At 41.4% G+C, this 15,086-nt stretch overlaps 1 protein-coding gene across 2 annotated transcripts in view; it reads left to right on the top strand.

Moving 5' to 3' along the window:
• The first annotated feature begins 1,166 nt into the window (after positions 1 to 1,166).
• Positions 1,167 to 15,086, top strand: part of KAT7 (lysine acetyltransferase 7) — a 31,977-nt gene continuing 18,057 nt past the window's right edge. For both annotated transcript variants that reach the window (XM_027568033.1, XM_027568032.1), the window contains exons 1-5: positions 1,167 to 1,362; positions 3,780 to 3,927; positions 6,608 to 6,784; positions 8,780 to 9,019; positions 12,456 to 12,538. In XM_027568033.1, coding sequence (XP_027423834.1) covers positions 1,348 to 1,362; positions 3,780 to 3,927; positions 6,608 to 6,784; positions 8,780 to 9,019; positions 12,456 to 12,538 — 663 coding nt within the window. In that variant the 5' untranslated portion in view covers positions 1,167 to 1,347. The remainder of the gene's footprint in view (positions 1,363 to 3,779; positions 3,928 to 6,607; positions 6,785 to 8,779; positions 9,020 to 12,455; positions 12,539 to 15,086) is intronic.

The raw sequence follows: 15,086 nt of genomic DNA, 5'->3' as shown, positions 1-15,086 counted from the left end.
TTTTCTCATCAATCAGATGTTTACCTTCTGCTGCTTTGTTCTTTAGCTCTGCTCGTGGGGGAAAACTCAGGTGAAACTGGGGTCCAAGATTCTAACTTAATGACTGAGTATGCCTGGATTCCACCTAGTCGCTTTCCGCCAACTTTTGGTTCTCTCAAAGCATTTCCTCCGGCGAGGTTAAATCCTCAACGCCTGCTCTCCATTTCCCAACTTTTTTAAATGGATCTTCTAGCTAGATATTCTTGACCAACTTTTCCTTCCTCTCACAACTGACCCTATAATTATTATCATTTAAATATTCATGCCTTTTTTAAGCTCCAGCTTCACTAAAAATATTCCTTCCTCTTCTTCCCCCCCCCCCCCCCGCCCAACTCCTGGTTAAGCATTTAGATTTACAGAGGTCACTTGGGCTAAACGGGGTTCACTGCTTCTCCGACACTGGTACCGCACCGGCACCCGCCCCCACCCCCGCGGGGCCACTCAGGGCTCTCAAACCCATACAGAACGGGGGAAGGAGGTGGGCGCTCACCATTAAGTGAACCTGGGAATTCTTTGGAGCTACAGCTTCTGGAGAATGATTTTACCTCTTTCCGCGACGTGAGCAACTAACTTACTTGCTGTTCGCTAAAAGCAAGGACAATGTCTCCTCTACCAGAAACAAACTTAACTGATGATGGACGCTACCCTTTAGTTCCTTTTATAAGCCCCCATTCCCACCACTTTGTGATGCAGGATGGCTTTTAAGATACAAGTTCTTGTGCAAAATATCCCTTCCCAACTTTGAGTTTATATAATAAACAGAAATGTCCTTTAGCCAATTAGGCAACGAAGGGGTTAAACCTCAGCCACCTGATGGATTCTGGGGGTTTCCTTCCTCGACTTCAGAAATTAAAACGACCGGGAAGGGAAATTTTGCCCAAGGTAAAGATGAGAACCGCGAACTTCAACTGTCAGGTTTCAGCCCCAAACAAGAATGGCTGCCCACGTCCACAAAAGGTGCCAATCCCCTAACTAAAAATGGCTGGCCCGGATTTCTACTACGGTGCTACTTTCTGCCCAATTCCAAAATGGCGCTCACTAGCCTCCCCAGGAGGAGCGAACCTCCCAGCACCCTCTCGGGCCCTCAACGTCAGGTGACGCGAGCCCCAGCCGGAAGTGAAGGAAAGAGCGCCTCAGCCCGCGGCGCCTGCGCAGAAGGGTCTAGACGCTGTGAAGCAGGAGGCACTTGGGATCGTCCGCAGGATTGGGACTGCTACAGAGGCCGCCACGGAGCCCGCCGGAGCCACCGTTCCTACTGCTGCTGCCGCCGCTGCCCGAATCGGAACTGTCGGGCTGCAGCCGCCGGCAATGCCGCGAAGGAAGGTGAGAGGAACGGGACAGAAGGGATGGCGGGTGTCTAAGGACAGTCGATTGAGCAACGTGACGCAGTTGGCCACGCCTCACAGTGGTTGGGTTCCAACTTCCCGCTCCCCCGAACCTAGCTCAGCAACCCTCTCTTCTGTCCATACCCAACAGAAAAATGTGGGCCCGATCCTGGCCTCGGCCTATGCTTGCAACTATTCCCGCCCTCTGCTTGCCTGGCTCGGAGGCGTTCTTCTCGTTAATTGGTCGCTGAAGCGCCTAGAAGCATATTGATTGGCTGGTGGCACCGCCCATTTGGGTCCAACGGTCACCTCCCCGCGTGCGGGGGCTGTGTCGGGGCCCGGCCCTACCGCTCTCCGACTGGCTGTGGAGAACGATCCCTCCTCTCTTGATTGGCTAGGCTTGGCAGTCTGTCCCGTGGGGGCGCGGTGTAGCAGTAGCGCCATTGGGTGGCACGAATCCCCGCCCTTCCGGCCGGTGATGCTGATAGGTGCATAGGCGGGGTTTTGGAGCGTCCTTCCTTTCCAGGCGGGGGGCACAACAAAGCAGAGGACTGGGTGGTAAGGAACCAGCGCCCACTCCCTAGGGATCCCACTCAGGCCTGTTGCATCTAAGCCGTAATTTTTCCTTATTTGCCCAATTGGACAGCGGCCAGAAAATGCAGTTCGTAAAGGCAAAAACTTTCCAAAGTTAGATGGGATTTATAAGGTCACCGAGGGACACCCCCATCCCTTTTCTTTGCAGCTGAACAGAGACCTAATGGAATGCCCCAGGCCACTCCCATTAGGCAATAGCGGAGCCAGGACTACAGAACAAATCTAATTCAATTCAACACATGTTTATTGACTACTTGCTACTGTGCTAGTTGCTGGGGATTCACGAATTAATTAGACATGATCCCTGGCTTAAGATCACAGTCTGATGGGGAAAACATATAAATAACTGTAGAAGGAGCTAGTAAATTCTCTACTTGGGGGTATATAACAAGTATTGTGGGAGGGAAGTGAGGGAGCAGTTAAGTCGCCTGTGGAGTAAGATGGGAAGTGGATGGTGAAAGCCAGAGAGAAGAGCTGAATTTCAGGGTCAAACCAGGAGGGGATGGTCAGGGGATTCAAGTATCTGGGTAATTGGACTAGATGACCTTTAAGACTCCCCCTTCATCCCATGGATTTTCTGGAGCCTCTGCTCATTTCTGGGCAGATTACCCTTGAAATATTTGGAAAGCTGCATGGTATTCTTGCTCATTTCTGCAGAAATCTTTCTTTTCGTGGAGGTTTTCAAACATCTGTACCTTTTATTTTCTCCTAAAAATGGCCTACACTCTTAGGTGGTATTATGTTGAGGCTCACCACATGCTGGAATAGTATTGGTGCCTTGGAATAGGTCCACAGGCCCCTTTCTGCAATTCCCAAATACAAAGAGCTTTTGAAAATATCTTTTTAGTAACATTTGGTTGGCAAAACCTGTCTTAAACTATGCTGAGGCTACTTACAGTTTTTGTGTGTCTCGTTGGGTGTGATTGTTTATATATTCTGCTGTAGAAATGTTAACGTGTTTGATGATGGGGTGTTGCTTGTGGGATATATGCAAAGTATTCCCTTTCCAAAAAGCCAAAAAGTTATGAATTTCAAACACAACTGGCCCTAAGGGTCTTGAAAAAAAACCAGGGGGCTTGTAGCTTGAAGTTTTGTATGGTTTTCTAAGCAAATACTCTTCCCCTTTCTGTCTTAGTAAAGGGTGTAGTGTTAATATTCAGCTGTTAAAAGTTATCTGTATGACTAATCATGCTTCAGGAAGATAATAATTGACAAATAATTATTGAAGAGATGATAAAATCTCTGTTCTTGAATATCTACAAGTCTTCATGTGCAAGCTACCTTTTTTTTTAAGCACTTTTGGTATTCATGTGGAGAAACTTCATAGGTAGATAACATAAGAAAGAAGAATTTTAGTCTCTTTACGTTCTCTTGGGATCAGAGTTGTGGATCATGATATTTTGGATTAGTATATGGTTTAAAAAAACGTGATGGCCTTTCGTGGAGACTTTGAACAAAAGCTACTCTAAAGTTAAAAGGAGACTAGCACTGATATTTTTGTCACCACCATGGACTTCAAGTGCATAGCATTGTTGGCCAGACAATTTTGAATTGGGTACTTTTATTTCCAGTTTGTAGTACTGACCGATAAATGGGTTTGTTTCAGAAGTAGTGTTAATGAAGTAAGAATTAATTCTTTCATTCATTTATAAAGGTGCATTATTTGTAGGTTGTTCTGTTTAAATGCCTTAAGTAAAGGGAATTTGGTGGTGGAATCCTTCCTTAGTGTTTTCAGGATCATGGTTCACTTTATTTCCAGTGTTAACACAAACCCACAGAGTAAATGCTTCTGTGCTAATGTCTGGATCTATGGTGTTACAGAGGAATGCAGGCAGTAGTTCAGATGGAACCGAAGATTCCGATTTTTCTACAGATCTCGAGCACACAGACAGTTCAGAGAGTGATGGTACATCCCGGCGATCTGCCCGAGTTACTCGCTCTTCAGCCCGGCTGAGCCAGAGTTCCCAAGGTATAAGAATTCATTCTTCCTGATCATGCCTCACTGCCTACCCACTGGTCATGTTGTGTTAATATGGAAACTGGTCCCTTGGCTTGGTGTAGGTGACAGAATCTGGTAAAATGCAGAGTGAATGACTGCAGAAATATTGAGCCTTAATGGTTCTGTTGGGAGTGTTGTCCAATTTGGAGACCCAAAGGAACTATGTCTGATATAATAGCTGTGTGACACATGGATGTCTTAAGTCATTTAACTTTTTTTTTAGACTACCTTTTTCCATCAGTAAAATGGGAATGCCATCTCTTTACTTTCTGTTAGAATGGTTTAGACTTAGGGACTTAGAAGAGTCTCTTGACCTTGTTTTTGGAGGAGGTTCAGTACTTCTCAATACTTCTAAAACTTGTACTTAATTCTGTTATGTAGTCAGACACAACTAGTGAATATAAATAGTTGCACCCAACTGTCAGTTGTAAATACCTAGAATTTTGCTTGGTAGTGAAGAATGGAGAATCTCTGTGTTGGAAAGTAGTTTGAAGGTTCTCTCCTGCAATTAGCCATCTCGGCTTAGATTTGGAGGGTACCCCTGATCCCTCCTGGTTCTGCTCTGGGATTCCCTGGGGAGGAAAGAAGGTTGCAGTTAATGCAAAAAGCTGATAACTAATAGGTGATAACAGATTAAGAGGGAAAAATTTGTAATATGCTTCGAGCATTTAAATAGTGCCATTTTGGTTACTACTTCATGAGCACATTGCAAAATGAGAGAAAAACAGTTTTTCAAGCAAGAAAATGGGAACATTCTCAACAACTGTTTCTTTATTTTATTTTTTAAAGATTCTATTTTATTTACTTTGACAGCTAGAGACACCAAGAGAGGGAACACAAGCAGGGGCAGTGAGAGATGGAGAAGCAGGCTTCCTGCTGAGCAGGGAACCCAATGTGGGGTTCAGTCCCAGGACCCTGGGATCATGACCCGAGCCGAAGACAGACGCTTAACGACTGAGCCACCAAGGCACCCCTATTTTATTTTTGAATTTAACATTTCAGCTGAAATGACGCTGTTGTCTCTTGAGTCTCAGTTTGTGTTTATTTTTTTAGCACAGTGGGAATATCGATTACGACTGCTGTAATTCCGATACTGTGCTGTGTACTGGAATGCCATGATAGAAAAATCATAGTTCCTGCCCTTAAGGTGCTCACAGTTCAGTGCAAGATGTGTCAGTCGATCATGGTCATGGATTGTGGTAAGGGCCCTGAGAGGTTTGCATAGCATATTTTGGAAGCTCAGAGATGGGGCCGGCAACTTGGGGCAGGTCTCCAAGGTGGAATTCTTAAGGGATCTAGTAGGAATTTATAAGTTGAAAGATGGGATAATGTTATTCTAGGCAGAGGGAACAGTATATGCAAAGGAAGGGGCATAATATTCTTACAAAGTGTAATTGGTCATGCCCTGGACACCTGAAAGTTGTAAGTATTCAAAACAGCTAGGAAATACCTGCGCCCTGGGTCTCTTCCTAGTTGTTATACTTCATAACTGGGGAGTTGCACAATTCCTAGGGGCATTGTTCACAATGTAGTCTATGTAAGGTAGCCTTCTCAAAAGCAAAATTGTAGACTCTGTTTTGAATTGAGCCTTCTGGAGGTATGCAAGCCGATAACCTAGCTGTGTGCTAATTTTTTTTTTACCCAAAAGTTTGAGAATTTCAGTTTTCTTCTTTGGAGAACCTGTGAGATTTACATACCACCTTAAGACCTTTTGTTGTTTAAAAAATGCTTATTTTCAGCTTTGCATCTTTTTCTAGTTCTTTTTTAAGTGTCATCAAATTAGAGATGTAACAAGGCTGCCAGGTGCTTCAGAATAGGTTTTGTTATCTAAAAAAAATTCCAAAAGCTGTGTTCTTGCCTCACTCTTCATAAATCTATTATGATTTTGCTTCAGAGTATCAGAGATCCTTAAAGAAAGGAAATATTTGTATATTGTTATACCTTTAGTAGAATATCTGTTTTATGGTGGGTTGGACTAAGGGAAGAAAGGGAGATGCAGCTAATATTTAGAAAGCACTAGATCTAGGTACCAGGGATCACGTTAAATGAAGTTTATTTTATTTTTAAAGAATTTATTTATTTGACAGAGAGAGACTCAGCGAGAGAGGGAACACAAGCAGGGGGAGTGGGAGAGGGAGAAGCAGGCTTCCCGCTGAGCAGGGAGCCCGATGTGGGACTCAATCCCAGGACCCTGGGATCATGACCTGAGCCAAAGGCAGACACTTAATGGCTGAGCCACTCAGGCGCCCCTTAAATGAAATTTATATGAAATATTTCACTTACTTCTCACAGCAAATGTCTGAGGAATGTGCAACTAGCATTTTACCTTTTTTATAGATCAAGGAAAAGACTTGAAGAGATGAACTTGCCCAGGATGCTATAGCTAGTTGGTGTGGTGGAGTGGAATGGAATGGGAGTCAGTCTTGATTCCAGAAGCTAAACTATTCTATACTCTATTGCACCTCTGTATCTGATCTAGGCTCTTTAGCTTATATTTTATTTAATAAAATAGATATTTTAACTATTTGTCAGATTTTGTGAAGTATGAAGAGGAGGGCATACATGCTAATAAATCATATGGATAAGAAATAAAACAAATTTCCTTCTTTTCTCTTTAATTATTTTATTATCTTTTAATATTGGGGATCAGATTCCAGTCCTGTTCGAAATTTGCAATCTTTTGGCACTGAGGAGCCTGCTTATTCTACCAGAAGAGTGACCCGTAGTCAGCAGCAGCCTACCCCGGTGACTCCAAAAAAATACCCCCTTCGGCAGACTCGTTCGTCTGGCTCAGAAACCGAGCAAGTGGTTGACTTTTCAGATAGAGGTGAGTGAGTTTTGGGATCATTTGGTCAATTACAGGGAGGATCTGGTCAATTTCCTCTTAAGGAAGGCTTGGGCCCACTGCAGATAGATGCCCAATACTGACAAAATTCGGCTAGGTAAATGCTGTTTGTCTGATTCCTTTCTTGAATGGCTTGCTGAGCAGTTTTGTACTGGAGTACTCTTAAAGTCTAGAGTAATAAGTATATCAGATTGAACGCATAATAGGCAAAAGGGACTGGAACCCTTTTACCCATAGATGAAGAAGGTTTGAACCAGATTTTCCTATAGTTATGCTTTTCAGTCCACTTACCTCTGAATTTCTAAGGAGGAGTGACCTTTGGTAGTGGGCGTGGTGAGCTGTTGAGATTGTGATTGACCAGCCCAAATCAGATGCCTTAGAGCACAGGTTGCAGACTGGGAGCATCTAGCCTGCCAACATGCCCTGTTGGTTTGCTTACACAGTGTTTACCTTTTTAAAAAAAAAAAATTTTTTTTAAAGATTTTATTTATTTATTTATTTGAGAGAGAGAGAGAATGAGAGATAGAGAGCACGAGAGGGAAGAGGGTCAGAGAGAGAAGCAGACTCCCTGCTGAGCAAGGAGCCCGATGTGGGACTCGATCCCAGGACTCCAGGATCATAACCTGAGCCGAAGGCAGTCGCTTAACCAACTGAGCCACCCAGGCGCCCAAAATTTTAAAAATTTTTAAAGATTTATTTACTTATTTCATAGAGAGTTGGGGGGGAGCAGGGGGGAGGGAGAGGGACAAGCAGATTCATGGGGCTCGATCTCAGGACTCCTGAGATCACAACCTGAGCTGAAACCCAAGAGTTGGATGCTTAACTGACTGTGCCACTCAGGTGCCCCAGGGTTTACATTTTTATTTTTTATTTTATTTTATTTTTTTAAAGATTTTTATTTATTTATTTGACAGAGAGACAGACAGCGAGAGAGGGAACACAAGCAGGGGGAGTGGGGGAGGGAGAAGCAGGCTTCCCGCTGAGCAGGGAGCCCAATGTGGGGTTCGATCCCAGAACCCCGGGACCATGACCCAAGCTGAAGGCAGACACTTAACAACTGAGCCACCCAGGTGCCCCAGTGTTTACATTTTTAAAAGTTTGTTGCCAGCATTTGAAAATAGAGAATTTCATAAAAAAACCAAAAAAACCTGGGTTACTAGTTTCTTTTAAAAATTGGAAAGCTCTGGGAACATGAGGTGACCATTCACTCACAGTATTGACTGGAACGGAATAGCAGTTGTCTTCTTGAGGTGAACAATTGCTCTCGATTTGGCCTTGCTCAGCCCTTTTAGGCATTTAGCTTACAGCCCATGATTTACAGTCTGAATTGTTAGATTACTAACAAGCTAGCTTGAGAGTCAAGTTCATTCACACTCTCGCACCAAGTCTGTCATCCAGAAGGACACCCATTTTCATTTCCATCCTATGTGTCTCCTGGAAGGAGAATTGGATGGTGATTTTATTTTACTTTATTTTCAAAGAATTTATTTATTTATTTGAGAGGGGGAGAGAGAGACCACACAAGTGGGGGGAGGGGTGGAGGGAGAGGGAAAAGCAGACTTCCCACTGAGCAGGGAGCCCGATGTGGGGCTCAATCCCAGGATCCTGGGATCATGACCTGAGCCAAAGGCAGACACTTAACCAATTGAGCCAACCAGGCACCCCATGGATGGTCATTTTAAAGAAAAATTTACTTCCGTCCAGTTTTGATTACCCATGATGGGGGGCTTAGGAGAAACACAGATAAGTGAAATGTATTAGGATAAAGCCAAAACTGAATTTTACTTAGAATGTAAAGTTGCACAAAGGAATAATGTTAGTTTCTCTTCATTTTCCTTCTAGCTTTATAGCAGATAAGTGGTTAAAAGTCACTAGTTAAATGATAGAGGATCTGGGAAGCCCGTAAACTCTTCTGAATAGTAAAACTCTAAATAAATGAACCCCATTCATGAGCTCTACCAATTGCTTTTGCTTTAGAAACTAAAAATACAGCTGATCATGATGAGTCTCCACCTCGAACTCCAACTGGAAATGCCCCTTCTTCTGAGTCTGACATAGACATCTCCAGCCCCAATGTGTCTCATGATGAGAGCATTGCCAAGGACATGTCCCTGAAGGACTCAGGCAGCGATCTCTCTCATCGCCCCAAGCGCCGTCGCTTCCATGAAAGCTACAATTTCAATATGAAGTGTCCTACTCCAGGCTGTAACTCTCTAGGTGAGTGTGGCCGGCTCCATGACACCTGTGTTCTGTGGTTCTCGCCCTCTGGAATTAGGATCATGAAGAAATGTTTTGTGTTCTCTTGTGATCTAGCTTCTTAGGTTCTTCAGTGGTGCTCAGAGTATCACCAAGTTGCCCACTCAAGTAGAGAGTATTTTTGCTTTCTTGGCCTATTGTCCATATGGTTGCAAGGACATTAAATGTGATGCACTGATCCGTTTATTGAGAGCTTCTCCCTGCGAAAAATTTCCTCCTTTTTCCTTCAGAAACAAAACAAAAGACCAGTTATCTCCAAATGGCTCATTGTAAGGTGCATAGTTGGAGCTTAATGAGGAGTGTGTACTAATGCAGAATACTGGTTGTATGGCCAGAGCTGTTAAGGAAATGAGAAAAACAAGATTCCTAATCGCACAGTTGTGAAACTAAAAGGGTGCAGATGAGATGCTGGATTTCTGTGACTTCAGTGCTTTTAGGTTTTGTGTACTTAAAATAAGTATAAACCAGACAAGTATTTCTTCTCAGATAAATGAGTATCTCAATGTTTTCTTATGACCATTACCCCTTACTGACAGATTCTTATAATGGTTTAAACCTTATGAATGCTCCTTAAGGTGAGCTTCAGTGCAAATGTGCTTACACTTTTGTTTAGAGTTGGAAGGCGCTGATTGAGATTACAGACTTTTCTCTACTGGGTCTACTTCTCAAATTTGTAAACTTTTCAACGTGGCCATCAGGTTCAGAAAATATGTTCAGCAAAATAACGTCATTTTTTTTTAATAATTTTGGTATAAAAGTATTCTGTGCTCGTGAAAACTTAAAACCCTGTAAGAGCCTTGAAATGCATAAGTAAAAGTTTTCCTTCACTCATATCCCTGGGTATAAAACTATTCTTGGTAGTTTTTTTTTTTTTAAGATTTTATTTATTTATTTGAGACAGAATGAGAGAGAGCACATGAGGGGGGGGAGGGTCAGAGGGAGAAGCAGACTCCCTGCCAAGCAGGGAGCCCAATGCAGGACTCGATCCAGGGACTCCAGGATCATGACCTGAACCGAAGGCAGTCGCTTAACCAACTGAGCCACGCAGGCGCCGTCTTGGTAGTTTTTTATGAATGATTCTAGTAAGTTTGTATGTACGTGCACACACACATGTGTATATACATATATTTCTATCTTGTTATTCACAAAAGGGAAAATATAATGGTTTGGCATCTTGGGATATTTTACATTACTTAGGGTTCCATCTGTTTAAAGAATATAGAAAATTCCATTATATTGATAGTTTATAAATTTTTTAAACTGTACAGTATGGATTGATCTTTAGATTATTTCTCATTTTAGGACTAAATTTATAGGAGTAGAATTGCTAGATCAATAGACTAGCTATCCTTTCGAACACTTTTGATATAGACACATTAGATTGGTTTTAATTTATATATTCTAGAATAAGACATGATTTGAATAATTTTACCCAGAAGTTAAAAATGCATAATATCTTAGAAATATTTATAGAAGTATTTCTAAGAAATACTAAGAAGGCTTTCTGTAGTATTGATGCTTTACATTATATACATGGTGTTTGATCACTGAAGGTATTTTTTTCTGTGCAAGATAAATTGAATGGATCTCTAATCATATTTTCTTTTTTTTTATTTTAAACTTTTTTTTTTTAATTCATGAGAGTCAGAGAGAGAGAGAGAGGCAGAGGCAGAGGGAGAAGCAGGCTTCCCGCTGAGCAGGGAGCCCGATGTGGGACTCGATCCCAGGACCCCGGGATCATGACCTGAGCTAAAGGCAGACGCTTAACCGTCTGAGCCACCAAGGCGCCCTAATCATATTTTCAATAATATAGTCCTGGAGAAATGGCAGCCTGCATATCATATATTAATTCCTCTTTCACCCAGTACTTGGATTAATTTCATCCCTTAAAGCTTACTCCATAAATCATGTATGATTTTTTAAATGGCAATGTCTCTATTACCCAAAGGTTTTGTAAACCTTTTGGTTAAAGAGATGTATAAAAAGGAAGTAACATTCAGTTCCCTATGTGTTTCCCAACACCACGTGAAAAATAGAAAAGTGAAAAGATACCCCTTTAGATAAAATGAGCTTTCAGTATTGTTATTTACTAACATTGTTCCCTCTGTAAGAGTGCCTTGTGCTAACTTCCTATTTATTTTATTACAGTTTTAGATTAGCTTCAGGTGTACAATACAGTGATTCGGCAGTTCCATACATTACCCAGTGCTCATCAAGAGAGGTGTACTCTTGATCCCCTTTACCTATTTCCCCCCTTTCTCCCCTACCCCCCTTTGGCAGCCGCCAGTTCTCTTTATTGAAGAGTCTGTTTTTTTTTTCCTTTGCTTTTGTTTCTTACATTCCACATATGAGTGAAATCATATGGTATTTGTCTTTCTCTGACTGACTTATTTCACTTAGCATAATACCCTCTAGGTCCATCCATATCATAAATGGCAAGATCTCATTCTTTTTTTTTTTTTTTAAAGATTTCATTTATTTATTTGAGAGAAAGAGAATGAGAGGTAGAGAGCATGAGAGGGAAGAGGTTCAGAGGGAGAAGCAGACTCCCTGCCGAGCAGGGAGCCCGATGTGGGACTCGATCCTGGGACTCCAGGATCATGACCTGAGCCGAAGGCAGTCATTTAACCAACTGAGCCACCCAGGCACCCAGATCTCATTCTTTTTTATGGCCGAGGGATATTCCATTGTATATATATGTATAGAACACATCTTTATCCATTTGTCTATAGATAGACATTTGAGTTGCTTTTATATCTCGGCTGTTGAAAATACTAACTGCCTATTTAAAAGTCTGATTACAGAAGAAGCCTAAATTTTAAACAAAATCAGCCCCCCTCCAAAAAAATGAATATATTTAATCTGGTTCAAAATTATCAAAATACGCTTATTTGTAGATTTGAAGAGTCCATTTTCTTTATTTTCCGTAAGTTTTTTTGATTATTGAAGAAAGCTCAATTCATATTGAGTAGCATTGCATAATAGAAAGGAAGGAGCACTTAATATACATATAACTTGAAAATTTAGCATAGGAAAGTTAAATTTCAGTGGAAGAAAATGTTCATTTGTGTTTGTTCCTTTATTATAAATGTATGGCTTTATGATTTTTTTGGAATTTGAGAACTACATTATCAGAAGAACAGAAGGAACTACAGTTGATACTGAACATATACAAGTATGTTCAAAGATTGCCAGATCCATTCTATGGACTAAAAGAATTTATTGTGGGTACAAGTTATGGCCCTGACATCACTTACCTTTGGTGGATTCAATCTCTGATCAGATATATATTGCATAAAAATGATACAGCAAAATAACACGGTTGACATACAGAAAACTATCATTTTATGAGCTTAAATCTTTTATCTAGAGATTAAGTTTTTCCCTCTTTTAACAGGACATCTTACAGGAAAACACGAGAGACATTTCTCCATCTCAGGATGCCCGCTCTATCATAACCTCTCAGCTGATGAATGCAAGGTAATTGTATTCATTACTTGACATATACTTAGCGAGTGAGTGCTTACTTAAGGTTTGCCAGGCACTTTGCTAAACACTGGGGATCCAGTGTGAACAAAATAGGCAAGGTCCTTTTTCTTACATTCTAGTGGAGGGAACGTAATAAAAATACAGTTGTTTTCTTAGTTAAACAGATAAAAGAATTCTAGTAGGTAATGAATGCTTTGAAGGAAATTAATAGGGAGATTATGTATGGAATATTTGGAATATTATCTTCTAGTGCCTTGATACTTTCCTTTGAAAATTGACTTCAACGACTGCCAGGGACCGTTTCCATTAGGAAATAATTTGCATAAATATGTGATCTCAATATTTATGCATTAGGTTCTCTTACGAATCTGTGAAGACATTTTGCTCTTTAAATTTTTTCATAATTATTTTCCTTTTTCTCTGTTTCCGTGGAATAGTTTTCGTTTTTGTTAACTGTCAATCACACCTACTCTTGGCTAATTCTTGTTTTAAGAATTAAAACTACATTTCTTGAGAAATGTAGTCCTAAATAACCTTTGGGATTTGGGGGTAATGGATTTGGGAGAGCCTAAGATCCTATGTTATATGTTCCTGTGTGGGTTGCTGCTACCAAGGATGGAACTAATAATGGGGAAGCAAGAGTTGAAACATTCTTAATTAAATGGGTTGCATGGGTATTATTTGGACAGGTTATCCAAGCTCATTAGATCAAAGTTTTAACTGTTATTCTTGTGGCTGTTATTTTCTGACAACGCCAAGGTCACAGATTTATTCCTGTCTGAGCCAATTTCATCCTATGAAAAATTAGAATCCCTAGCCAACATTAGTTCTTTCTGATTCAGGAATTTGGTCTCTTATTCACTAGACCACACCATAGGAAGTTTCTCTGTGTGTTTAGTTTTTCATCAAAGTACTATACTTTGAATGCTTACATGAATTTTAAGGTTGAAGACACTCTTATTTTTCTTCATTCCAAATCTCTTGTATAAGGAAGGTCATTTCTTCTCTTCCGCGTAAGAGCGAGTGGTAGGTCTTCCCATTATCTTGCCATTCGCCTGAGACCGAATCAAAACAGGAAGAGCTTGGCCAACATCTGCATCAGATCACGGACAAGGCACTAGGTCTGTCTTTCTCTGAAAAGAACCGTGATCTCTTTTTTGAGAGTTGTCCTTTGCCTCTTGTCTTTAAATATCATGATCTGATACTGTGGATGGTTTCACAATTGAAGTCTTTCTGAGGTACAGCTTGTTAAATTGTTGGCTTGTAGTGTGAACAAGTTAAGCAATTTATTTTTAAAAAAGAAAAAGAATTCAGTTTGGGGAAGAAAATTCTGAAAAAAAGGAAAGCATTTCCTGAATCTTCTTTCCTCTCTTGTGCTTTCTTCTTCACAAGAGGAATGAGGCTCCACATAATCCATCTCTACTACTGGAACTTGGAGGATCCGGGGAATTTCTGAAAGATATATGTTTTTATTACATTTAGAATCCCAAATGGAAAAATTAGACTAATTCCTGGCATTTATTGAAAGCTCTGTCATTTTTAACGTACTTGCATATACGTAATTACCCTTGAGTTTCCTGGTAAACGTTTGCAATCAAGGATATTGCTATTTTTATTTGGTTACAGAATGTCATGACTGCATACTGTACAGGTACCTGAGGGTTCTCTGAATGAGATAAAAAGACTGCATTCAGTGAGCTAACTTTCTCATGGGGGGAGGCAAAACGCAAACAGATGAATAAGTAGAACAGAATTTCATGCAGTGATAAATGCTCTGAGGAACAAAAAAAACTAAAGATACAGAATGGCTGTTTTGGGGGTGATGGCTGTTTGGGGGTGACAGGGGTACAGCACTGCTTTTGCTCAGGTCGTTAAGGAAGACCTTCCAGAGGAGTTGGTATTTGACCCGAGTCATGGCTGAGGGCAAAGAGACAATTGTGTCCAGATCTAGGAGAAGAGATGTAGATGGAAGGATGAGCAAGCACAAAGGCTGTGAGGTGGGGATCAACTGCTGGGTCGGAGGGGCCAAAAGTAGGCCAGTGTGACTGGAGCATGATGGAAATGAGGAAGGAGGATCCAGATCCTGAATGACCTGTAGGCCTTAGCACAAGGAGTGTGTCTTTATTGTGATGACGGTGGGAAGCACTTGGAGGGCTGTAGCAGAGGTGTAATATAATTTCATAAACGCTTTTTAAAAATCACAGCTTGTCGTGTGTGGAGAATGGACTGGTCGGGGCAGGAGTTGATGCAGGTCGACTAGTTAGAAGGCTGCTCCGAAGCTCAGGCAGTGGCTGGTGGCCTGGGCTAGTGCTGTATCCACGGAGATAGTAAACTGATCGGATTCAGGATATATTTTGGAAGGGAGCAGCCTGATAGACTTGCTGATGGATGTGATGTGAGGAAGAGAAGCAGCAAGGACAACCTTCAAGTTTTTGACCTGATGAGTTGGTTAGAAAGTGTTGCTATCTGTTGATAGAAGGAATGGTTGGGAGGAGCAGATTTGTGGGAACATATCAGTCGCCCTGTTGGACCGTGCTGA

Source organism: Zalophus californianus, chromosome 16 (genome assembly GCF_009762305.2).
Source record: "Zalophus californianus isolate mZalCal1 chromosome 16, mZalCal1.pri.v2, whole genome shotgun sequence".
Lineage (NCBI taxonomy): Eukaryota > Metazoa > Chordata > Mammalia > Carnivora > Otariidae > Zalophus > Zalophus californianus.
Note: the sequence above shows the minus strand (reverse complement) of the source record. Positions and strands in the feature narration are given on the sequence as shown.